We start from the raw sequence: 26,533 nt of genomic DNA, 5'->3' as shown, positions 1-26,533 counted from the left end.
TAGTACCACATCTACACGTTTTTGAACACCTGCAGGGACAGTGACTCTACCACATCCCTGGGCTGCTCCTGGCCACACTCTGGGAGAACTTTCCTAATACTACTGCAGCTGAAACTTGGTAGTGCATTGTGAGCCAGCTGTGAGTTTGCCTTGTATCGTACTTAATGAGAACAGGTGAAATCTTCAGTGTATCAGCAGAAGCTTATTTTCCCCATTTTCCATTGTCTGAAAACTTCCAAGTCAAGTCACAAATACTGCACATTAGGAATAATTAATAGTATGAACTGATGCGTTCTGAGAAAGTATCTGTAGCATTGAGTGATCTAGAAATAAAATCACTTTATTTGGTGATACTTAGATGCTTGTGATCCACCTTGTTTTGCAGCTGCTCAATCTATTTAGCGCTCAGTTTTTGTGACTTCTGGAGAGTTGCAATGAAGTTAAACTATTGTATATTGGCAGTGTAATAAAGATGCTGAAGTAATGATTTCAAAATGAGTACATTCTTAATATGTTTCCCTTAAAACGGTTCTTTTTTCATCTTTTTTGCATAGTTGGCTGCTGCCATTCACAGGAACATGGAATACTTGATAAGTAAGGTGCACAGTCAACTATGACTGCTGCTTCCAGGCATTTTGTGACTTCCATGGAGTTAAGGATATCTAAGTTGGAAATGAGTTCAGTGCACTCTGCCACTTTCTCTTCATTCTTCCAAAACTTTTGAACCCATTCTTTCGCAGCCTGGTGAAGGGCAGCAGTTTATTATTATAGTTCTGAAGCAGTTTATCCATGTCAGTCCTGTCCATGATGCCAATTTTTGTGTTTCATTGGAGGTTAGAAAGGTTTGGCAGAAAAGAATATCCCCTTGCTTTCCAGCTTGTCCTCAGATGTCAGAGGGACTGGGGGCAGCTTGGCTTGGATTCTGAGTAATGCAACTTGGTACAACTGAGCATGTGAATCTCACCCAAGAGGTGTCTTTATGGGGCAGGGAGAGGCTCAGCCTGTCAACTGGTCTCAGCTGTCAGTGATGTCATTCCAACTTGCCTGCAATGGGATCTTCCCTAAAATTCCTCCTCTTTTAAGCTATTTTTATACTGTTTTCTTACTTTTGGGCAGAGCTTTAGTGATTTTAGTCATACATACTTCTGGCTTTGCTTTTGATAGTGTAGGCTAAAAAATTCAGAGGGTGTGCTTGGTGAGGGGTGGAGGCAGGCAGCCTTTGGGCTGGAGGTGTGTTTTGCTATTATGATAAACATATAGTAAGCGAAGTTCACCCAGGGCCATGTTTTCAGAAACAACAGAAAAAAGGAAAACTGTTGACTCGGGATAACAACTTTGCTATTTACAGGTTCCATGGCACCACCAAGTTCTGATCCCTTTGGTGTTATCAGAGCTTGGCCATGGAGTTTGCTACTTCGCTCCACTGTCCGTGCTGTTTCTCTTGGAACCAGCACTCCCAAGCTCCCCTGGTGCTGCCAGCCTCAGGGCTGTGCATTATGTTGCCTGGGGAGCCATTATTGAACAGGTTCTTTGTACGTTCACTGTACTGTGCCCTGGAAGTTTCCTTAATGTTGTAACATCTCATAGAATCGTATGATCATATCTCTCAGGGGAGACATCGGGACAAGTCACAGCCAGTGGTTATTCCACAAGAATAAAGGGGATCCTCGAAGTTCACATTAAGAGAAATGAGGAAGGATCCATGCTTAGTTTTTGTCAAGGAAAGAAAGGGTGGTTGATGTTATGGGATGAACAGGCTCTCTCATCTTTGTGTGTAGTTTGATTTTCCCTACTTGTGACCAAATAGAACATTTTTATGTATTTAACCTTGAGTTTGTCTCGGTTCGGTACTAACTTTGAAGCTGCTAGAAGTTAATAGAAACAGCAAGTTTCAAATGTATGATGCTAATGGAATTTCTTCAAGGACAGGGAAGCCATGCGTGGTTTATTGCTTCACACCTTCAGTGTGTAGCCTGTGGGTTTTGCCTCAGTTAAATTACAGCTTAGGAAACAGCAGTGGATGTATTACCCCATAATTGTCCTGCAAGGAGAGCTGTCTACTGCCTGGAGAATATTAATAAAACCTTTCTTAAAGGTACTAAAGATCCAATAGTGAAGGTAAAGTATTTGCTTTGATGTCAGAAATGGAAATAATAGCCAATGAGAAGCACTTGAGATGCTGAGAGTCCAGAAAAATAGTTGTGTCCTTCATGCACAGGCAAGGCATCTTCTTCTTCTTGTTGAACTTCATAGAACTCCTCAGCCTCCCTCATCCTATCCCTTGTGTTGCAGTAGCTTTGCGTTTGTTGAAGATGGCCAGGCTCTGAACATTGGTCTCTTTGCCCTGGAAACAGCAATCGGCATAGGCCAGGCTTTGATTTATGGCACATGTTCTTCAGTTTTCCATCCTGTGCTCTTCTGCAGGAGGCCTTCTTCACTTTATTTATTTACTGACTCTATGGTGATGCAGTTCTAACTCCTTCTTACCTCAGCACATTTTTGCTAGTGAGTTGGGATGCTGAGTGATCAACATCTGTGGCTTCATCCTGGTGTCATTCTTGCTACCGGAGTATCTGGTCTCTGGTCTACAAAACTGTGACTAATAGTTTCTGTTATCTGAGCAGCTTGTTTTCTGAACCTGTTTTCTTGCCTGTAGCTTGTTTAGATGTGAATGACTAAGTTTGCTTAATGAAGGATTTTAAATAGAATGGTCCAACTACATTTTTTGTTGTTGTTTTGCTTTGACCAGTGCAGTTTGATAGTAGTAAATGTAGAAATGAAACAAACTCAGTGAGTCTTAGCAATAAATAAATAAAAAAGCATTTTTTCTTACAACCTGATTAAAAAAATAAATTAATGAGTCAGTTGAATTTGAAAGCTGGGTCAAAAGCTTATGTAATTTAGAGACCTTAAATATAGAATAGTGTACTGACACAAAAAAATCAATCTCTCTGCATATGTACTGATAGAGTATTTTTTGTTTTGTTCTTATTCTGTGCATGTGATTTACAGCTAAGCTGGATCCCTCTGCTTGAAAAAATGGTCTTGCCAATATAGCGTATGTTATGCTATGTGCCAATTTAAATTCACGTATAGCATGTAGGTTTCTTCATTATAACTGGATGTGGAGGTCTTTGATTTGTTTTGTTTTCTAGTTTTTAATAGTGAAATTATCAGTGTGGTCATTGTAAAGTTGACCTTTTATTTTTCTTTTTTAATAGTAGTGGAATGGGGTGATGATGTTAAAGCGGTATCAGAAGATGAAGCTGTGGTGCTGGTGAACCATCAAGCAACGGGTGATGTCTGCACTCTGATGATGTGCCTTCAGGATAAAGGCACGGTAGGCTACAACTGGGGAGTGGGATAGCTTCTGTCTGTAATTTGTAACCATGGGTGTGCCTGCATCTGAGTGCAGTACTGATGACTTCATTTGTGCATTGATCTATCAAATAATCACAAGGCTCTGAATACAGAAAATATTTGGTTAGGTTTTGGATTAATGTGGCAGTAGATTGGGGAAGGTTTGAGATCACTGTGTTGCCTTCAGAGGTCAGTTACAAGCTGAGTCAGTGTGCAAGTCTAGGTTAGCGTGGAGGGAAGCAGATCTCCTTGAAGGTTATTGTGTCCTTCCTCTCGCCGTATGCCTCAGTGCAATTCATACCAACTTCATTCAAACACACATGGGTATGGCTTTTAGATTGTGACTTGATCTTGACACTAGAATTAGAAGTCAGAAACAGCTGTGGGATTTTGGTAGAAAATCAGAAACTGGAAGTAACTTCCCTCGGAGAGCATATCCAGACTGGCCAGCTATGTATGGCCAAAATTGCTTGAGCTCTTATCTTATGCAGTCTTGTTGAGAAATGCAACTAATGTCAATCATTTCATACATGGGTGTTCAGAAAATTCATGTCAAAGAATATAGTGCTGGAAGCTAGAGAATAGGATCTGGATTGGAAATTAGTATGTAGGGTAATTAGAAAGAAGAGGTATATATGTTTAGGCTGCAGAGGGGTAGGTGCATGCCTAGCAAGCTGAAATGCTGCATCAGCTGTGTTTGTCTTAATGTACTTCTTTCCTGCCATCATACTGTGGGGAAATGAGGAAAACAACAGCTGCTCTTTATTGTATCTGCGCAACCTGTAACTGATGCTGTTTTTCTTAGTGTACCTTCGTGCACATTATGCATATGCTGCATTTCTTCCAGTTTTTGTACAGACTTTCCCAGATGTTACTTATGCTGAACTGATGTAATAAACAAAAGCCCTCAAGTCTTAGAATTGGAAAGTACGAAAATGCTGCTCAAGGGTGAGGAAAGTGACTAACCTCTTTCTGCTATAGCCTAGAGAAGATGGTGTTCTAACAGCACTTTTAATTGCTTTATTTCCTTTGGGAATTGAGGAAGTTAGGTATGTGTGGTATTCTGTATTGTACACTTCTTAATTCTCTTCATCAAAGTTATGCTTTGGACAATCTTAGTAAAGGTACAGCTATGAGGATATAGTCCCATGGATACGTATGTCATATAGGATGAATTGGAAGGGACCTGTAAAGGCCATCCAGTCCAACCTCCCTGCACTGAACAGGGATGCCTACAGCAGATCAGGTGCTCAGAGCCCCCACAGCCTGACCTTGAGTGTCTCCAGGGATGAGACATCTGCCACCTCTCTGGGCAACCTGTGCCAGCGCCTCATCAGCCTGACTGTAAAAAAAACCTTTTTCTGTATATCCGATCCAAATCTCCCCTCTTTTATTCTGAAACCATTTCCTGTCAGAACTCCTGTCAGAGTCTGTCCCCTTCTCACATATATGTATCCTAGTTTATATATCTGTATTTGTGTTTAAATCTAAGCCATTCTGATCCTATTTCACTCCATAGCTAAAATGTTTCAGCCTAGGCAGAATGAATTTTGATAAGTATAGAAGATGTTAAAAATGGATTAAGGCGTCGAGGTGGCAAACAGCCTTCAGTGTGGAGAACGTTAGGTTTGTGGGTTTCCAAAAAGCAAAGCAGCCATAGACATCTTCATGTTTCGCTTATGGGGTTTCCATTGTTCTGCTTGGAATAATCAATGTTCAGAGCCTCGAGTGGCTTTAGTATTTTGTTAGCTAATAATAATAATAAAAGCACCAACTTTAGCACATGCTTAAAATATTGCGTGAGTGGTAAAGCTGTCTAAAAATAAGGAGGAATAAAAGAAGTTTTATCCTTGATGGAACTTGCTGAGTCAGGTGTTTTTAAATAGCGTACTTCATATTTCTGAACAGGAGGATTGTCTTATCTTGGAGGGACTGTGAAACCACTGGAGGAAGAGGAGAAATCATTACACAATAAGCTAGTACTTAAACAAGACAGGTTTTTGTTTGGATTTGTTTTTTTAACAGTTTAAATTAAACATGAAGTCCTTTGTAACCTTGATATTCAACTGTTAGTAACAAGATAGCAATCGCTTTCATTTGGTTTAGGACAGCTAAGCTGTGTTAATTCTGAAACACTTTTTACCACTCGAGCGACACTTTTTAGCTGGAGGTACTTTGTGTAGGTGGGAGGCTCCTTTCCTTTCACACAGGAGGGTGTGTGGGTATTTGAAGTCGTGTACCAGAGGTGGCCTCTTGCTGACACAGCAGTGGCAGAACTTCCTCCCATGGTGGTCTGAAATTTTGCTCTCCTTTGCCAGGCAGTATGGATTTGAATCCAGCTACAATCAACAAGCATTTCTCCTCTTGTTGCTGCCATTTTGTGTTGTTAACCTAAGACATCAGAAGTGTTTGATTTAAGACAAAGTTCTGTTTTTCTGTGTAGCAAAGTAGAATGCCAAAATTATTTTGCAGCTTGACAGTAGGTTTCCTACAGGCCAGGTCAGGAACTGTGATATATGTTTCCTAGCATTCTATAATTACTTATATATAAATGGTAGTGTATCCTATCTGTTTTAAGCAAACGATCTTATTAAACAATAAGTTAAAATACGTGTGTTAAGATGTTTCTTCTCTTTGAGATTAACTGAGGTGAGTAAGGAAAACATATTCTGTTAGGGAAGTGGAACTTAGCTAAAAGTTACATGCAGCGGAAGGGCTGGCATGGGATTGTTTTAACAAGTGCCATAAGATAAGGCACACAGTAGCAGGTTTGTGCTGATTCAGATGTGACCTGTGCACACTTATATATAGCTCTAGAAATGGTTCCAGTTTGTGAAACTGTTAAACTCTCAGTAAGTTAGTTGAGGTCTCCTAACCTTTAATGTTAGGAAGTAGATTCAAACACTCATGTTGCTGCTTTCTGCCTGGATTAGGGCCGATAAATTTGACTGAGTTGTTTTATTGTTATAAAGAGCAGAATGAGTGCAGTGGAGAGCTCGTAGCTGTTTTAGTGCAAGTTTCAAGACATGCACACCTGAATTTCATAGCTGTTTTAGGCAGGTGCTTTGAAGATGAAAGACTGTCTGTTTGGGTTGCTTTGTTATGTAATCTATGCAGAGTGAAATCAAAATGAGCCTGTGAATGGGAGGCACCTAGATTTTCTATTAAAATATCACAAACTATTATCAACATCCTGTATTTAGCTTAAATAGGAAGGGTGGAACAAAAAAAGACCAAAAATTATTTGTTTTGTCCATGAACACCTATGAGTTTGTGTTCAGAACATTTTTTTAATGTCTTTGCTTAACTTGAAATGCATGTGATAAGAGATTCCTCCGATAAGCATTGTTTTGTTCAGAGGATGAAAACCACCACCATTATCCTGCAGCCTTTTCTGTTCTGCCTTTGGTAGTGGAACAAAATGAATATCCAATGATCTCGTTTGCCTTTTGATTGCAAACAACGTGACTGTGTTGTACTCTTTGATCTTCCCCTTTTTGATGGGCTGTGTATGTCTGTGCCTGTTGTTCACGAATTAATACACATTAAAATATTTATTTCTTTTTTGTACTCCTTACAGCTGCATAGGTTTGTTGGCAGACCTGTAATCATTGAGTTATGGAGTTTGCCTCTTTGGTAGCCCATTTGGCAGCAAAAAAAAAAAAAAAAAAAGCCAAAGTCATAGATGAACAGTCATATGGGTACTGCATTCCACTAAAACATCATCTGTGGAATCCGAGTGCTATTTTTAGCTTGTTGGTTGCAAAGGTTGCATTTCCCTATGATGTGTATTCTCTGCATGCGTGGATGTGAACTGATGAGACTGTGACTTTGCATGTCTTTGAGAACTGCCCTTCCCTCAGATACGGTTTTCTCTTTCCGCCTGCAGTAATGCTGGACGGCCTAGGAACCGGTGCTCTTGCATTATCCAAAATCATCAAACAGAAAGTTTGCTGATACTAAAAACCCACCAAATCTGAGTGGTTTTTATTGCGTTCTGTAACATTCAGATTTAGCTGAGAGGTCAGTCCTATGTCTAAATCTTTTGAGATTTCAAATACCTTTCATTATCCTGTAGAAGTGATGGTCAAGGTGATTCTAAGGGTTTCCTGTCTGCTTTCGCTTTCTCACCATGCTGCTTGGCCAGGATAAGGAGCATTTCATGACTTAGTGAAATTGTCAGCTGCATGTGGCTGGTTGCTCTGCTGTGAGAGACACTAGCAATGGTATATGGGCTGTGCATAGGTCTTGGTGATGGCACTGTTCGAAGATTATAGGGAGCACATGTGGAGCACGTGCAAGTCAACAGCAGAGAACGAAGTGACTTCATTCTAAAACTGTCAAGTGTAAAATGCATAAGAATACCTGTTTGGTTTTGTTGCAGACGTAAATCACTTTGAGATTTCAGACTCAGATTTGTATTGCGTTGTGGACTTTTAACTAACACCAATAATAGTTTTAGTTTGTAGATGACTTCAAATTGTTATGGCACATCTGTAAGAAGCGTTACACCTCCCATAAAAACATTGAGTAGAAATGACTACAGCATATGGCTAATAGTGTAGAACTGCATCTCACATCACAAAAAGGCACTCTGTACTTAACACCAGTCTTAAAGGATAAGTGTAGCACTTGTGTTGCTTTATACTTTGATGCACAGGCACATAGTTCTGTTGCTTCTCCATGACTTGTATGTATGCGCTTCTCTGTGCTTATTTACTCAGCTTTTGTCTTTTTTCTTCTCAGGTTGTCCGTCAGATGATGTGGCTGATGGATCATATTTTTAAGTATACAAACTTTGGCATTGTCTCACTAATCCACGGAGACTTCTTTATAAGGCAGGTAAGTGGAAACATAACAGTGCTTTGGTTTATCCTAATATTTGGGGTATTGGGATGCTATAGGTCTTACCTCACGCAAGCCCATCTCGGTTGGTTTTCAGGATGAAATAACTATGCTGATGTGTGTATTTGGGTAGAGCTTATTCATCTTCTTATTTTTTTAATAGTCTGAGTTTTTTGTTTGGACACAGTGATTCAACTGGCTTTTGTGTTTGTTTTTTGAGGAGTGGGGAGAGGTGTGTATGTGTAGTTACTTGGAAGTTTGATATCTGTTGATAAAACTACTCTAAAAGCAGAATTGTAGTCAGTACACTGGTCAGCATGGATCTGGTGCCAGTTATCCCCGTATTTTCACTTAGACTTTTAAACAGTCTGTGGCAGACAGAGGAAATTCACATGTTTAACTTTTCACCAGGCAGCCTGGATTTTTCAGATATGATGGTTGTTACGTGCATTTGTGCTCCAGGACTCTCCACTGATTCACCAGTTGTCACGGGCACTTTTCTCTGCTTTCTTTCCCTTTAGCTTGGTAGATTTTTCTGTATTACAGCTGCATCTTAAACCTCGCAGTGTTTGCTAAACTTCAGTTTATGCACCTGCCATATTTGCTTAGTATGTCTAGGTCTTGGGAAATTGTAATATTTAACTTGCAAAAAGTTTATTGTTCGCTGCTCTTTTCTGAACTGCTTTGCTATCCTGGAGTCCTCTGGTCTGGTGTCAAAGAATTATTTTAACTAAGGAACTTTTCTACTGCTCTTTAATTCCATAAATGTGAGCGGACGGAGCTCATTCCTCCTTTTTCATGAGGTTAAGTTGGAAATAACTGCAGTGGTGAGATACAAAAAAAAATCTGGGAGGAACTCTTTCGCAAAACTCACCATTGATAAAATACTGTTTCTTGTCTTCAATCAGCCTCACTCCTCGCATTTCCTTTCCTGCCAAAAGAAAATAAAGAGCATAGATTGAATGTGTTTGTGCCAATTACCTTGAACTTTCAGAGCCCTTTTAATGCTAATTGATGTAAATTCCTGCCTCAAAATTTGGATGGCATGCTCTTAGTGGTGTGAAGGTGAAAGGAGAAAAGACTGTTGCCGAAGATTCTGTTGGTATTGTTGCAGTAATTAAGGTCAAATCTTACTGTCTTAAGCGGAAATAGTTGTCCTAATACATTGAAGAGGAAAAATTAATGAGGTTTTTTTCCCTACCTTTGGTCCTTTGGGTTCAATTATTACCTGACTATACCCTGTATACCTCTAGTTGTCAAACTAAGAGCAGCTGTCCTGCTCTGGCTTCTGTCACCCTCACTGGTCCTGAGGGGGAGAGCTGTGTGGAAGGTGATGCCTGCAAAGTTACTCTTGACTTGCAGAAAGTACTGATAGTATGTGGACCTTGGAAGAATGGCTTGACCCCAAGTTGCATTTGCAGAATTCACCTTAATGAGTTCACCAGGGAACTCTGTGTGTCTGTGCCTCTGGTACATAGAGTGCCTGGTCACTGTCTGGACATCACTCCTGCAGAGAAGTCATCAGAGACTTTCATCCTCCCTCGCAAGGGTATTTTTAGTTATTTCTATGAAGTGGCATTTGCAGGCCACCAGTGGGTACTCTGACGAGAACACTGTTTAAAAGAAGGGCATCAACGCTGTGAGGGGCTGGAACACCAGCCTTAGGGGAACAGCTGAGGGAGCTGGGGTTGTTCAGTCTGGAGAAGAGGAGGCTCAGGGGAGACCTCATTGCTCTCTACACCTGCCAGAAAGCAGGTGGTGGCAAAGTGGAGGTCAGCATCTCTTTTCCCTTAACTAGTGATAAGACGAGAGAGAATGGCCTCAAGTTGCACCAGAGGAACTTCAGGTTGTGTATTAAGAAACATTCTCAGAGATAGCGGTGAGGCAGTGGCACAGGCTGCTCAGGGAGGTGATGGAGTCACCATCCCTGGAGGTGTTCAGGAAACGTGGAGATGTGGTACTGAGGGATGTGGTCAGTGGGTGTGCTGGGGGTGGATTGGTGGCTGGACTAGATAGTGGACTTTTTCAACCTCAGTGGTTCTGTGATTGTTTTGTGTTGTTGCAGAAGCTTATTTGTGTCTCTGAAAAGGGAGAGAAATGTTAGAAATGTAATAATTACCTGGCACACGTTGTATCCTTTAAGCAATCATTTTATTTAGTCAGTGTTCTTTTCTTCTAGGGAAAAGCACACCGTGACCAGCAGCTTGTGTTACTTAAGGAGCATCTAGAAAAATATTACCGGAGCCGCAATCGGAAATGGATTGTTTTATTTCCAGAGGGCGGCTTTCTTAGGAAAAGGAGGGAAACAAGCCAGGCGTTTGCCAAGAAAAACAATTTGCCATTTCTTCAGCATGTCACCCTGCCAAGACTCGGGGCAACTCAAGTGATTCTGAAAACGCTTGTAGCTCCGCAAGAAAATGGAACTCCTGCAGGTGGAGACGCTGTGATAAAAGGTAAAGATGACATAGAAAGAAAAGTGCATGTCCTGGATATTTGTGTTATTAAACAAAACCTTTTGAGAGTTGAATTGGCCTCTCAAAATGTCAAATACACCCATAATGCACCATCACATTCATATAAATATGTTCATTTTTCATTTAATCTTTGATGCTGAGACAAAAACCAAACACCTTAGCTTTCATTTGACTTAGTCTACAGTGGAAAGAGTGGATACTGGAATGAGCACTGGGAGTGAGCAACAACGTGGGGCTGCTCTGTTCAGCCGGGTGGTTGTTTGTGCTGCTTTGTGTTGGTGTGGGGCTACAGTACAAGTATTTCTGGAATATAGAATAAGCAACGTTTAGATCTTAATTTCTGCCTTTTGAAGTTTCTTTGCATTCTGGTACTGTATAGTTTGTTCTTCTTGAACTATCGAGTTCAGGTTATTTTATTATTTTATTTTATTATTTTTTTTTAATATTAGTGTATTTTATTTTCATTATTTTAAGCTGGCGGTCATCTTTGTTGCTGAGGGTTATGCTGTCACTGACAAGATTTGAAAGGCTGTTTGGGGTCTGTAACTGGGAGTTACGAAGGGTCAAAACTATTCCTGAAGCATTGTTGTTCTGGGGTGCCTGGGCTGCAGGGGAGAGGATAGTTGGGATGTAAGTAATGACTATAGCTATGGGACTGTGTGCTTTTAGTTGCTCAGTTCTTCTTATGCACTTCTTGGCGCTTTCAGACAGGGGAGTTGGATTGAACCTAGTTGTGCATTTCTTCTTCCAGGAACAAAGAACTGGGGACTTCTATTGTTTTCTTATTGGTGGGCGATGCTGGTGTTTCCATACCAAGGTTATTATAATGACTTTGCAGTTGTAGTCATTTAGAAGCAAACACCAATCCTAATGAAGACACAGGAGAGTTTTTTTCTGTGCTTCAGCTGAAATCTCAGGGTTAGCAGGAAGCTTCTATCAGAAATTACTGCCAGATTTTTAGTTTAGAAGCAAATCTTGTCAACATAGGAAATGAATGAAGATGATTTACTTGCAGGAGGGAAGATTTTAAAGTAAATGAATCTCAAGCTGTGGGATGCATAAAAATCTCTCCTACATTCAGAAAAGACACAACTCCTCAGCCCTCATTTTCACAGAACCTTGTAGGTTCTTTAAAAAAACAACAACCAAAAATGAAGGCCAAGCCTTTGTTCTAATATGGTTTTTTAAGGGCAAAAGTCTAATCTGTTTTGTTTCTTCTGCTCTCAAAGGCAACAAGGTATGAAAAGAAGCTGTTTCCCTAATGAATTGCAGGTCATCTAGTTCTGGAGGGAAACTGAAGGCACTTGCCAAAGTAACTGTTTTATGTTTGTGTCCTCGTATTGATTGATATGGACTGAACATCAAGCAGCACCGTTTGGGGTTTGTGTCTGTGTGTTTTTGTTTTCCTTGTTGTTATTGTTTCCTCACTTGTTTTTGAGTGGCACAATTCAGACTCATGAGAAATGAGCATCTGATAATTGTTGACATATTTGGGTAATAAAATAAACCAGTCATCTTAGACATGTAATGGAAAGCCCACCTACCCATCCTGCTGAAAAGACAGATGGAAAGAAGCGGAGAAGTAGGAGAGGAACATTTCCTTTCTAGCTACAACTATTTCAAAGTGAAAAAAGTAGTGGATATGGAAATGTTTAAGTAAATAATAATAATTAAAAAAAAAAAAGATGAAAAAGAGAAGTGAAAATAAATGTTGTGTGCTTGGAAGGAGTGATATTTGGCACGTGTAAAGCTGAGCTTTTTTACGTTCTCTCACAAAAATGTTTCTACCACCATAAAAATTCCATTCCAGAGGGGTATGGAGGTTTAACTCTTGATCTGTACAACGTAATCAAGGGCTCCTCCTCTAATATTCTGCCTTCCATCTGCTTTTACTTTACACTTTCCCTTCAGAAAATTCAGGAATATTTGTTCAGTTGAATAAAACAGAATTTTATAAATGTACAGGGTTATTCTACAAAGTCCTACAAGGCAGTGATCATCGTTTTGTTTTACTTTTCCCTTTCTTTTTTCTTCTTTTTTTTTTTTTAACTACATGAAGAAGTGAAATCAGACTTGCCTTTATCTTCTGCAGTTTGCCTTCATCTGGCTGTGGCTGCTAGAACTAAATGCAGAACGTACAGTTATGGCTTCACCAGAGCTGGGCATAAGCATTGTGTGTACCTTTTTGTACTTCGTTCCTGTACTCCTTTGCTTTGGGAAGTGACTTTCTTGTTTAGTAGCATTGTACTTGAACTTCGTGGTTCAGCAAAAACGTTTTTCCTCCACGCTACTTCTCATGCTCTGAACTGTATTGTTCAACAGTGTCCCTGGTGTTCCGCTGTCCTGGGTCACCAAGTTATTCAGCTTGCTGTAAGATTTCTTCTCCATGATTTGTCATTCCCCCCATCTTTTTGTAACTTCCAAGCTTTTTTAATGATGATTAGAGTTCACCTTCTTTTCATTAAATTGCTTTACAGTGATTTTGTTGGCTTTGGATTTTCTTTACTTTCTTTACCAGACAGTCAGGCTGTTGTTACAAGAAAAGGTTTCCTGGGTTGGAAACAATTGGTCATCTTGTGAGCATTAGAATGAGTGAAATCATCTGGTAAAAATCAAACTGCTTTTGCTTTTAGTTGTTGATGTGCACAGATCCAACTCTTACAAAGAACAGTTGGCAATACAAAGGAGTTAGGAGGAATTGCTCACTGAAGATATACATTACGGAGCTGATTTGTGGTGAAACATGCTTTAAGATGCTTTTTAAGATGCCTGCGTTTTATTTCAGCAGGCAGTAATTTGGTCTGATAAGAGAACGGTATGAGCATGATCACAGCCGTATTGAAATCTCATCTTCCTGGTCTCAAATGTAGCACAGTATGTTCGATTCCGATGGTTTGTCTCAGTTTTCTGCAGAGCTGGACACTGGACTTCACAATTCATTTCTCTAACTCGTGCTTCTTGTTTCCTGTTCTTTGAGGAATGTGACCTGAGTAATGTGTGGGAAGGTTTTGTTGTTTGGGTTTTTTAATCTTAGAAAAGGGGCTTCTGGTTTTGTTCACAGGTGGCTTCTTGCTGAGAGATCCTAGGATGATGAATCTGCCTGAGATCTGATCTCTAAGGAAAGAGTTAACATTGAGCCCAGTGGTCCAGATGATCGTTAGAGGGCCAACAAGCAGAGAGAAATGGCAGGAATGTGCTGCTCTGCAGGGCAGGCAACAGCCTGTTTTGGCTGAGTGTTGAGTGATGTAAGCTGCTGGGGAAGCCACACCTAAACGCTGGTGATGCTAGTAAATATTTTCTTTTAATGGAAACTGCAGTCCCCAGGTTCACTGTTGGTGCTTCCTATTCTGAGTGCAGTCTGGCAGTGTTGTTCCACCCAGAGCTTGGCTGGAGGCAGTGTTTCCTGCTACAGCCTCCTGTAGCTCTTTACAGCTTTCTCTTCCTCAGTGGTAAATGCTGATGGTCTGCCAATGGGTTTGGAGGGCCCTGCTCATAGTCAGATGCAGATTGCTGTGTTGGCTGAAGGTAATGCCAGGCTTGAAATGGAGGGGACACAAAGGAACTTTGAAATTCAATACATTTGTGATTGTAGACAGTCAAGTGTCTGCTGTGAGAGCACCACAGAGCATCCAGTGTCTTGAAGGATCTGCCTGAACAGCAGAACAGTTACAAAGATTTACCTCGGTGAGGATTTAAAGGGGGTGGGAACACAAGTTTGGAGACTTGCTTATTTTTTGTCTAGACTAGAAAACAATCGCTACATGTGGTTGTTTAGTCTTGTCTTTGTATGTTCTTTTCTCTTAGCAAGACAAGTACAAAGCAGTGATATTAAGGTATGTTATTTCTGCATGGTTTGGGTACCACTGTGCAGGGCAGGCCCTGCAGGGTGGTTTTGAACATTTATGTACAACTCAAAAAGCATCACTGGTGGCATTTACAGGTGGTTTGAGAATTCAAAATCTTCCACCTGTGCTGGAGGTGGCAAGCAGGATGACACTTTCCCCAGGCACTGTGGAAGAAACAACAGTCCTCAGAGAGATCAGCTTAGATTTGGCCTCTGCAGCTGTTACCGTTGCCGAAGCCTCTGGCAGTCAGGCTGCTCAGTCTCCCAGCAGGTACTAGAAATGAAGCATAAGGATGTCTTTTAATGGAGGTGGGAAGTTCAAAAGAGTTTGGCTGCCAAAAACATCTGTGGCTGTGTTGGCAAAGCCAAGCTTGGCAAGAAGAGCTCTGGAACAGGTGTGCTTTAGCCCGCCTTTCTACAGATACCCAACCTTAAAGTCACACTGCAGTATAACTTGGGTAGCAGTCTGTCCTGAGCTTGTTCGAAGGTCTGGTTAGGCCCAAGAGCAGCATCTTCAGAGATGAAGAGATCCTACCCCTTGGTGTTGCTGCAGTTGTCTTTCAGTTTCCAGGCTATGCTAGACCTTTGTGGCTTTAAAAACCTCCTAGAGGGGACAGTGAGATTTATTTCAAAACTGATTTTCTAAAAATCCCTGGTGACTTCGGCTTTTTTTAAACAGTGTGAGAGGTTGGACAGATTATGAAAGGCTTATTTTAAACCAGGGTACGCTGAAATATGTCAGTGACTGTAATTTAATTACTTGTTTTGGTAAATTGCCTGTGGAGGTGGCTGCAGTAAGACCTGTTTGCTCCAAAGGCCTGTTGCTTACCTCTGGAGGCTGAACATTCACAACTTTGTGTTTTGAAGTGGGGCTCCAGGTAGGCTATCAGAGGCAGGTTTTTCCCTGCCCTGGAAGGGGCTGGAGGCGAGGCTGGAGCTGGTGTGAGGAATACATTCAGCATCTCTGCCCTGCAAAAGATAGAAGGTAAGAAATCAGCAATGAGGAGGGCCACGGTAGTCTTCCCATAAAGAAGTTTGAACCATTATCTGCTGAAAGAACAGTTTGAAATAGAAGCTAAATATTTAATAGATGATTTAAAAACATTTTACTGTAAATAATAAGATAATGCTCCCATACTCATCTGGAGCTTTTTAATTACAATTAATGATCTTTGTTGCTTACTCGGCCAATTTACTTGTCTTCATTCTCTCTTTACATCTGGGAAAATGATAAATTGAATAGCCTTGTTCTGAAATCCATTTCCAAATGAATACTTATGTGAGTTTACTATTAATTTCATATTGGCTTTTCTCTAATACATTGCTCCTTTCAAAATGAAGGACTCTGCACTTAGTGCTTTTCTTATGAGACACGACAACCACGCTGCCATGATCCTGGCATGGAGCCTCCGCTGGTACCTCGTGCACTCACTTTGTGTGCCTGTCAGCATTTTCAAGCAGTGTTTCATCCTGCCCTGTGCATCTTGTGCACTGTCAAATTCTGGAACCATATATTGCATGCTGCTGTTCACCTCAGAGCTAGGGATTGTGAAATACTGTCTAGCCTGACTCAGACTTTGCATTTGGAACGAAGTGATACAGCTCTGTTGTTGGTTAGACACTGTGGCAACACTGCTTGCTCTTTAAAATATTTGATAGGTACAGGCGATAGTGTTGCTGTACATGTCTTCTTGCACTTAATTAATTTAAATGGAAATGAAATACAGGTAGAAACCTGTGAGTCAGCCCTTGTCAGGTCAGGTATGCTGCACTTGGTGTTAATGACTGCAGCTCTTAGCGTGCCTCAGTCAGCGCTGCAGTTTTCTTTGTGTGTGCAGTAAAACTTGAATGGCGACACTGGACAAGACCATACATTTATCTAACCTCAGACCCTCGCTGTGGTTCTAAGAGCATACTGTTGGAAAGCCATGGACAGAGCAAATATACATCGTGCTTCTCCCACTGTACTTCTCTCATATTTTCCTAGTTTGACTGTTTCCAGTGTAGCACAATTTCTAAGCTGAGCCAGATGGGCACTTCTGTCTGTTGATTTTAGCTCTCCAATGGATATCTTCCATATACCTGGTCCAGTTTCCTCCTAAACCCAGTGCTTGGCAAGGGGGGTCTCCTCTGCATGAAGGGTCATTCCTCTTTAGGTATCTCAGTTGCAGGTTTGAAAAGCCTAGCACCTTGTACTGATACATAACAGCTCTTACTTCTGCCAACAGATGATTGTTTTTCAAGTCATCAGATTTTAAAATTCAGTTCTTTCAAAATCCTGTACAATACCACTGGGTGTGATGTAAGCACATACTGCTGCCCCACAAGCCTGAGCATAGTGTGACCTCAGGTGCAGGGCATGACAGCTGAACTCCAAATGCTGCTGTCTGGCACCGTGCCCCCTCCTTGGCTCACTTTCCAGATATGCTGCTCTCCTTCTTGGAAAACGTGTGGATTGAAGATGTGCCAGGTGGGTTGGAGAAACAGCAGAGAGAGGTCATGGCTAGGCTGATGTCTGTCCTTCACTGCTGCTGCAAGTAACTTATGTTATGGCTTAGATTTGACTCTCCTGAATCATTTTTATAGCATTTTCACTTCCTCTTTTTGAATATTTTGGTACGTGCATGAGCACGCACTGGGGTCAGTCTGTCTGCCAGAGACCTCATGGATGGAATCTCCATTGTGAACACTGACCATCTTTTCCTATGTGTTGCTCGCTTGCCTTTCATACACAAAGTGACTGTTCTTTCCTCGTTATCCTGTAACTCAAGTATTCAAGAACCCTTGTGGTGTTTTTTGTTGCTGTTGTTGTTTCTTTTTTAATGCCTTTGAAAGTCCATCTGTGTTGTGTGATGTAAGTCACCTCTATCTGCCCTACCCCAGCAGTGAGGCAGTTGCCCAAAGGGCTTTGTGTGGCTGTTGCAGGTCAAAACAGTTGGATTTTTATGCTGAAGTTTTTCTTTTGGGGAATGGGGGAAGCACCTAAGATTTGAATCAGTGCGCTCTGTGACTGTAACCAAAGAGCAGAGTTGCTGATTTTGATGTGCTACAATATGCACACATGGCAGAGGCAACCATGACAATAAAATCAGAATCTTACTGAAGTTTGTAAGAATATTTCTGTATTCTGTAATGAAATCTGGGTTTGATTCTTAGCTGTCTTATTTTGTCACTTTTTTAAGCTATATTTGTGCCTCATACCTCTTAAAGTAACCTGAAAGTGGAATAGCTATCAAATCAAGTGGCATATTCTTTCTGATTAATTTTAATACAGTATTTCTGTTTTATTCCTAGAGAGCAAATCAAAAGGTCTCCAGTGGGTGATAGATGCAACCATTGCATATCCCAAAGGTGAACCTATAGACATCCAAACCTGGATTCTTGGCTACCGACAACCAACAGTTACACATGTACACTACAGGTAAGAAATAAACCTTCTGTTCTTACACTAAACTACAATACTAAAAAGAAAACTAAAAAGGCTGGGAGTCTATTTAGTCCCCAAATAAAACAGCAGATGTCAAAGAGGAGGTCCATCTAATCCAAGACTACTTTTCTTCTTACATGCTTCCCTTGAGTATCTGCTCCTAACCATTATCAAAGCAAATAAAGGAATCCTACAGTAAATGTTTCATAAGAGCATAATACCTAGATGACGTATTTGGCTTACTGACGTATAAAGCAGCATACCGATGTATCATGAAATAATCAGCAATCTAAAGACGCCCTCTCCTTATCAGAAATGAAACAGCACACTGTGTATCTTGGGGATGAAAGGAAGATGCTTCTCCATAGAGCTCTTTGATCTCCCAGTGGATTACTTCCTTAAAACTCAGCTAGTAGTTTACTTTAGTAAATTTAGTGATTTTGATCACTGCGTAACTCAAATATTTTTGTAAAAGAAGTAGTTTGACGTCCATTACAGGTGGTAACTGGGACAGAAGGTCACCCCAACTCCTGCTTTCAGGAGCTTTCTCAGTTTGTGGCTGGGAAAACTCTATCAGGACAAGAGCTGATGGCCTCGTGTTGCACAAGGAGAAGTTCAGGTTGGACATTAGGAAACATTTCCTCTCAGAAAGAGCAGTGAGGCAGTGGCACAGGCTGCCCAGGGAGGTGATGGAGTCACCATTCATGGAGGTGTTCAAGAAATGTGGCAATGTGGCACTGAGGGATGTGGTTTATCACACTTTCATCACAAAGTTGTGTGATTTTGTGTTAATTCCCTTTTGTCAACAACGCAGCTTCTGGGCTTTTACAGTAAGCCTTCAGATCTCCTTATGTGGATCCCCTGGGAATGACCGTGTGCGATGCGCAGTACAGGATGCTCACTGGAGCTGTTTTCCACAGCCATGCTTCAGTCAGTCCTGCTTTTTATAGAAATCCGTCTCCAAGTTTCTCAAAGGTGAACATAAACACTAAGGTGTATGAGATGGCATTTTATCTGCTGTGCTTTATTTCATCTGCAGCCACTGCCGGGCCCTTCTGCAGCTCTTCTCTTTGATTCTCTTTGATGACCCAGAATAACTCTATACTAGAAAACTGTCGCACCGTTTTATCCATTTTTTAGGCTTACCACATCATTCATCTCATATGCTAAGAACTTCTAATGTATCTGGGACTGGAGCTGTAGTCTAGAATGAATCTTCACCTCCAGTATGATAATCAAACTTATTTTTAGGTATTTTCGTGCACCTTTAAAGGTCTGTTATACGTAAAGGATATATTTATTGATGGTAGAATTAGCAGAAAGCAACTGAATTATGGGTGTAGGTGAGTTCACTCATGCTGTATCATCTTTTTCTATTGCTTTTCAGTTAAGCTCCATTCAGGACTTATCAACAAGTGATCATTTCTTTTTCCTTTTCTCCTCTTGTCCTTTTTTTCTTCTTTTGTATCAGACCATTGTGATGTTACAGATGCCTCCAGTGTTGTAATCACTTGAAATGATAGATTTGTGATTTGAACAAAGTTGTTGGCACCACTGAGAACCTGCAGAGTGCTTGGGGAATGGGGCGTTGGATAGGAAAGAGTAAGAAACAGAAGTACTTTCCCAGAGGGTTTCTGGAAGGAAAGAAAACAGTACAGCTCTGCTGTCAATTGACCAAACCTTCCCCAGCATTGGGCAGGAGATAATTGTGGCTCAGTGCACTGACACCAATTTATTAGAGCTTAGTTTTTAAGTTCTCAACATGAGCTCTCTCATGACTCTCTGGAGCCTCCTAGGTTGTGTCCTCACATGTCCAAATGTGGTGATGGCTTGATCCCATTGCTATGTCAGATCTTAATCAGAAGTTGTTCAGGGGAAAACAGCAACAACAACAAACCAACACCCTTCTACCAAAGACTGTGCCAGTCAAAATGATTTTGCTTTCCTACTGCTCCGTACATCACTTTCTGTGCAGCTCATTCTGAAGCAGAGGACGAGCTTGCTGCAGAGCTGCCTCTGTTACAGCCATTCACGTGGTGCTGTCTGCTGTTCCTCTTGGTCACAAGCAGTCTGTGCTTTGCTGTCTTTTGGATCTGGTGTTTTTCACTTCTGGTGGCCTGTCTTTTTATACAGGTCTGTTTCTCTTCCATCCTACTTAGGGAGCAGCAGCAAGAGTGTAGAGGACACAGCGACCAGCCTCATTTTTCACTTTTCTAACTAATGGAAATGGCAGAGAAAGTTCATTTTCATCCTGTGGTCATTTTTGGTTGACAGCTCCAATTTTGGTAGTGGAGTTAAAGTTTGCTTTTCATCAGTTTCCTGTATAAGTTACTTGTTTTGCAAAAGCTCATCGTTAGTCTAAGCTGTGGCCTCACTTTTCCTCAAAAGAAACTTTCCTTAAAAAAGAAAAAAAGAAGAAAGAAAATGACAGGCAACCAGCAACTTGATTCTTCAAAGCACAGAGGTGTGAGAACTGACCCTTGCAGCTACATTTGACCATGACAGACTTTCCTCAAAACTCACAGGAAAGTGCTGAAAAATGGCTTCTGCTTTCAGAAATGTAAGAATCAAGGAGAATATTTCATTAACTTTTTCCAGATCAAATATTGTTGGAGTTAGGGGGAAATTAGGGAGGCAGTCTGTTAAGGCACTAAGCACCACAGGAAGGGTCGTGTGCCGGAAGGAGCAAGTCAGTAAAGAATGGCTTAGGGCTCATTTTGCATTAACTTCCCCACCTCATATGCTCATATCCCTGCTTGCCCAGCACTCCGGTGAGGGTGAGGCAGAGCCTGAAAGCAGAGCAAGCCACAGCCCTCGTCCCAGCAGGGCAGGTAGCTGCATTCACGCTGCATGAAGGCACCACTTAATTTTGAGCCAGCTCAGCTGTCCTGGCGCAGTAATGCAGATAAGAACTGTGTCACCTTTCCTTATCATACCAGCTTTTGCACTGTGCTGCCGCTGAAACATGCTTTCAACTACTGAGGAAGTTCTTTTTCTGTGTCTGCGTGAATACAGATTTATGAAAATAAGCTTAGACTCTTAGCTATAAATAAAATGGAATATATTGTGGTTGCTGAATGAGTTTTGCAGAAGTGGCTGTGAAGGGCATCCAGTTCTGCAGTAGGTGTTAGCATGCCTTGTGGAGATGTCTGAGGCATACCAATGGCCTCCTTCACACTGAGTTTATCTGAAAAGCCATTGAAACAGCAGGTAAAGTTTAGAAAGAGTAGGGGGATAGTGAATTTAATTCAAGATGGGACGGATGATGAAACGCAATTAGTGCTTAAAGGTGGTACCTATGAGCTTTTTCCATTTTAATGCAGAATTAGAGGTTATCACCAATGAGGACTATTTAACGTGGCTTAAGTGTTCCTGAAAGTGCCATACTTCTGAAAATTATTTGTTAGCTTTTGAGCTTTTACGTTATCTTGAAACGTATCATTAAATTGGTCTGCAGTTGTAGAGGTTAAGATCATTATCTTCACTGTGTCTTCCCGTTCTTTCTGTGTTTGTGCAGGTGTTCCAGCTAGTTGTCTTTTCCATAAAGCTTCTTTGGCTCTTCTACCTCTCTGTGTGTCAAAATATCACAGTAACTGTTTCAGTTGGTTTGTAATCTTAATATATTTATTGGTATGTGCAGATGTTGCTGACATAAATGATAGATCTGTCAGTACCAGGTGGACTTGTGCTTTCTCTTTGTTTTGCTCTTTCCTCTGTGATGGAAAGCAAACCCTTTGCCATCTGGTTGGGTGCTTGGCACGGCTGCAGGCGCTGAGCAGCACTGTCACAGGTGAGAGCACGGCTGGCAGGCTGCTGCTTTGGGTGGAGGCCCTCCTGAAGGGAATGTACTGTTCAGAACCTGGGACAACTGCCAACTGCATCCTTGTTGGATGAGGGCAAGCAATTCTTGGTGCCAGGGAAAACAAGAATGCAAAGTACACTGATGAAGGTAACTGTACCTACATATCCTGTTCTTCTGTGTCCAAGGGTAGGGAAGAATCTAGCAAGAGTTAAGAGCTCTAGTTCTTCATGCATACCATATACTTCATCGTGAGTTTGAGGTGCAGATTCAGAAGGGACGGGTGCTCACAGTGCAAGTTTCCCTGAGGAAACTAAATCCCAAGGCAGTAGAAGAGGATTTCTGTGTGAAGTCTCTTCAGAAGTAGATGGCACCATCTTCCCTGTGAGCCATTCTTTTAACTTCTGGTCCAGCTTTTCTCATCTTGGAATAACTAACAGCAAAATAATGACATGCTGGGGCTGTTCAGATTTTGTCATTGATATAAATAGTGGTGGTCCTTTGTTTTTTTTTCAACTGGCAGAGAAACAGATGTCGTGGTAGGCTTGTCTGTGTGCATGCATGATGCCACAGAGAGAATGGTACTCTAGGCAAGAAGAGCATAGATTGTTTATCGCTGTAATGCTAACAAGATGAGACTAATTAGCTGTCGTGTGTTTTGGAAACCAGAAGAAACATCCGCTTGGAGAGTCCTTTACAGAATCCCCTCAGCTCTGTCAGCCTTGTTGCAGCCAGCTGGGCCCAGCGTGGGGAAAGCCAGGGAAATCCCTGCAGAGGGACCGGTGCAGTTTGGGACACATGAGCTCAGGTGCTGTCTTGTAGGACAGAGGCAGCAGGTGCTGGAGGCTGCTGGTTCAGTGCTTTGGCTGTTACCTAAATACATTAATTTATTCAGGTATTTATGCTGTATCAATTCTGGAAACCATTTCATGTTTGTCTGATGTTCTGACAGAGGATTTTGTCTGCTCTTGTTATGTATCTGATTGGCTTTGTTATCATTGGATTTGCTTAAGGTTTTGCAGATGGAAAAAAGTGATACCTTTTGTCAAACTCAGAGAAAAATGGTAGGATAATTCCTGTTCAGTCTGAGATGTGTTCTGAAAACTGTATGAAATAAAAGTGTGGCTGAGCTGAGGGGAGGATCTCTGGGCTCACAGCATGGGGGACAAATGCAGCTACTTTCTTTGACTCACATTTAACAGATAAAGGAATGAGAGACACAAGAGTGTCTTTGAAGGCTGGAGCTGGCAGATCTGCAGCTAACGGCTGGTGATGAACCTGCTGTAGACAGCAACGTTTCCATCCTTTGGTTTTGGATCATCTGTGTAGAATTTTGCAATGTTGGATCTTCTCAGTTGGCTTTCCTGGACCTGAACTCCCTTTAAAACATGGTCCTAAAGGAGCTGTCTGAGGAGCAGGGAACATGGCAGTGTGTTCAGTTTCCATAGACTGAGGATTTAGACATTTAATCTCTAATTAAGTTCTGTCATTAATGCTGTGCTTGTGAAATAATAAACCTAGATAATCTAAAACCATGTTTGAAAATACCTCAAAATACACAAAACGTTATCACTGATAGGTCATAACAGCCGGTGTAGCATAATTGGAAAACTAGTTGTTCTCCATGCTGCATTAATATTCATTCAAAATGGGTGTGAACTTCTTAACGGTTTGAGTTTGTATTCAGATGTCCAAGTGTTCCGATACTGTGTGGACTCATCTAAGGGCCTGCATGGATTCCAGCAGGAGGCTGGCATACTGTGCTCCATTAGCCTCCCGTCATTTACACTGCTTTGCTACTCCATGACAGTGGCAGCTGATGAATAGTTTCTAACATGCATTCTGTTAGCCGTTGTGATGATGTTTTCAGACAAATGAGTATATTTTTGGAAAAATATCAGGCTTGCTTAGGTTATGGAGTTGGAAAATGCTTGTGAGGCCAGGTAATCCTAGATTTCTGTCCTAAGCCCACACGCGTGTTTAGTCCCTAACTATCTTCAGATGTGTGTAAGCGAGCATCTGTCCTTCAGAAATACGCTGTGAAATGCAATATTCAGTTGCTGAGGCCTTTTATCTCTTCACACCAGATAGAAAGGAGAGCGTAAAAATAGAGCCTGGCAGTACAGCAGTACTTGGGGACAGGGAGGCCATCTGTCTTAATGTTAAGCCCTCAACAAAGATAGTCCCTTCTCCTTGGGGATGCTTTTCACTTGCCTTTTTGTGTTTTAATTTTGAAGTGTTCTGTAACACCAGAGCTTCAAGGTAAGATGATTCGTTACTTGTCTTTTTCTTAATGTACGAACTTAAGAGCTTGTGCTACTGACTGGACCACCAACTACCTCCAGCTCCTCCTTGTGCCAATGACTTCAGGCACGGAGAACTCTTTGAGAACTTTGTAGGCAGAACTGATACAAAAGCTACAGAGCTCTCTGAGTTAACACTGATGCCATAGTGGGAAGTGTTCACCTCCTTATATTGAAATTTTCTTTGTATGTCAAAACATCATTAGTATTTCTCATTGATCGGTTCCATGTTTTGCTGCTTATCTCCTCCACCGCAGCTTGTTTTTTCATGAAAAAAAATGGTGAAAGGAGGAGGTAGGAATGACTTTGCAACAAGTCAAGCAGGAATGCTGAGAACTGTAAAAATAAGAAAGGCGTTCTTCAGAAACATCCGTTATTTCTGTGTCTGCTGTTCCCTTATCAGTCCAGACACTGCCCATATGATTGAGTTGTTATCGCAAATTCTTTTCGGTATACAAGACCGTGTTTTAAAAAAGAAAGAAAACTCTACTAATGGAAGTAAAACGTAGCATAGATGACAGGCTAACTGGGAGTTCTCTTGGGAGGAGAAAGCTCCTGTCAAGGTCTTATGTTTCTCAGCCTGTTTTTTTTTCAGGCCAGCTTGATGCACACGTTTCTTCTTCAGTGCCCTCCCAGTGGAACGCAGCAGATACAAAGCATCTTCTGTATATACCAAAGTGCACTTTGAGTCTGCTGCAGTGGTTTCACCATTGTAAGATCTGAAATTGTGTTTTGAAAAAAGTTAGCTGAGGTACAGTGGGTTGCTGGGAGTTTCTCTCTGTCTGTATCTTAGTGAATTCTATCCCGGACATTGAATTTTCCTTAGCAGACCTAGTATAGAATAGCTTCTATCAAATGCTGCACTATTGTATTTGCTGCAAGCTTAAAATACAGATGTCTCCTGTGAGCATCTGTCTGGTAGCCTGGAGCATTCCTTTCTTTCGTCCTGAATAATTATGTGGTCTGTGAACAAACGAAAGAATGAATTGTGTTTCTCTTCTCTGGTAGGATCTTTCCAATTAAAGATGTACCTGCAGAGCCCGAAGCTCTCTCACAATGGCTGTATCAACGATTCATTGAAAAGGAGGATCTCTTGTCCCATTTCTATGAAACAGGTAGGAAAGTATCTAGCTAAGAGAACTATGCTTTCATTATGGTTTTTCTTACAAGGATCTCAAGGTGACTTAAGAATGTGTATATTTTTTTTACATGAACACAGTACATATAATTACTGACATTTTTACATGGCAAAAGAACTCATGTTAAGAAATACTTAAGAAACATTTGCCTGGCTAAGATGAGAATCAGGTGATATTTGGAAACTGAGACATGACAAATAGAGCTAAGGAAATCCCTTTCTTTCCCCAGCAGTTCAGCTGTGAAACTTGCTGCCAGAGGCTTTCACAGAGGGGAATGTTTTAGGAAGATTCAGAGAGGCAGTGAACACTCACATGCACAATAAGAGAATCCATAGTTTATGTTTGGAGGGGAATATTCAGGGTTTAAATAATCAACAAACTCTTGGCTAAAAGGGATTAAATAAGACTCTCGTGTGAGGCAAGTTTTATCTATTTAGCATCTTCCCCTGGTGCTTGTATTGTTAGAGAAAACTGGTCTAAGTAGTCTGTAAGCATAATGCAAAATCCTAGTTGTATTCTGTTTCTTGTGAGGCAAAACAGAAAGGTGTTATTGGAAGGGTCTGTATGAATGATGCAGCATGAGGTCTCTGGAGTCTGCATGCCAGCCCTGTGCTGTGCCTGCCGGTCTCCTTGCTGTGAGGTGTGCTGAGTCACTTGTATTGCAACATACTTTGGATGCTGAAGGATGAGAGAGATCTAAATAAATGTAGGGCATTAGTAACACTACTGAAGGGATAATGGCAAATAATGTGATTTAAAACATCAGGTAAGCACTTGAGCTGGAGAAATGTTTCCTGAAGCCTCTTTTTTTTCCCCATTCAGTTAATGGGTGTGGGTGTTTTCAGAGTACACACCAGAGGAAATTAACATGTTAAAATGAAAAAGAAAAAACAGAGAGGGAAAAATGGTTTTGTTTAGACATACAGGAAAGGAACTCTATCAAGTACTGACTGAGTAGGGAGACTCCAACAGAAATACTGTAACTTGTTTGAAGAAAAAAACAAATCTCTTAGAGATTACCACAACTTCTGAGGAAAAGAAAGTCTGTTGGATCAACCGAGTTTAGTGTTTCAGAGTGACTGTGCTGAAATGAAGATGCTACTTTTATTGAATGATTTATTGCAAGAACTGTTCTGATTCCATTTTGAATGCTTAATCTTACCAATGTTAACACTTAGAAAGTTTGAATTCTCCGACAACCAGAGTTGTACTATGCTGTATGAAATACTGCTGCCCCTCAGCCATCAGGGATGGCAAAGTCAGAGCCTACTGTATACATCGCATCTGAATGCACATATTAGACAAATAACTTGGTGATTGTGCTTAAAGGTGTAGTTAATAG

General features: G+C 41.2%; 1 protein-coding gene across 2 annotated transcripts in view; it reads left to right on the top strand.

The window, feature by feature from the left end:
- The window catches only part of LPGAT1 (lysophosphatidylglycerol acyltransferase 1), a 55,102-nt gene that overhangs the window by 20,889 nt on the left and 7,680 nt on the right, over positions 1 to 26,533 (top strand). For both annotated transcript variants that reach the window (XM_072331842.1, XM_072331843.1), the window contains exons 4-8: positions 3,222 to 3,340; positions 8,107 to 8,202; positions 10,385 to 10,658; positions 17,818 to 17,944; positions 25,061 to 25,167. In XM_072331842.1, coding sequence (XP_072187943.1) covers positions 3,222 to 3,340; positions 8,107 to 8,202; positions 10,385 to 10,658; positions 17,818 to 17,944; positions 25,061 to 25,167 — 723 coding nt within the window. The remainder of the gene's footprint in view (positions 1 to 3,221; positions 3,341 to 8,106; positions 8,203 to 10,384; positions 10,659 to 17,817; positions 17,945 to 25,060; positions 25,168 to 26,533) is intronic.

This window comes from Excalfactoria chinensis, chromosome 3, assembly GCF_039878825.1.
Source record: "Excalfactoria chinensis isolate bCotChi1 chromosome 3, bCotChi1.hap2, whole genome shotgun sequence".
Taxonomy (NCBI): Eukaryota; Metazoa; Chordata; class Aves; order Galliformes; family Phasianidae; genus Excalfactoria; species Excalfactoria chinensis.
This window is presented reverse-complemented; position numbering and strand designations above follow the sequence as displayed.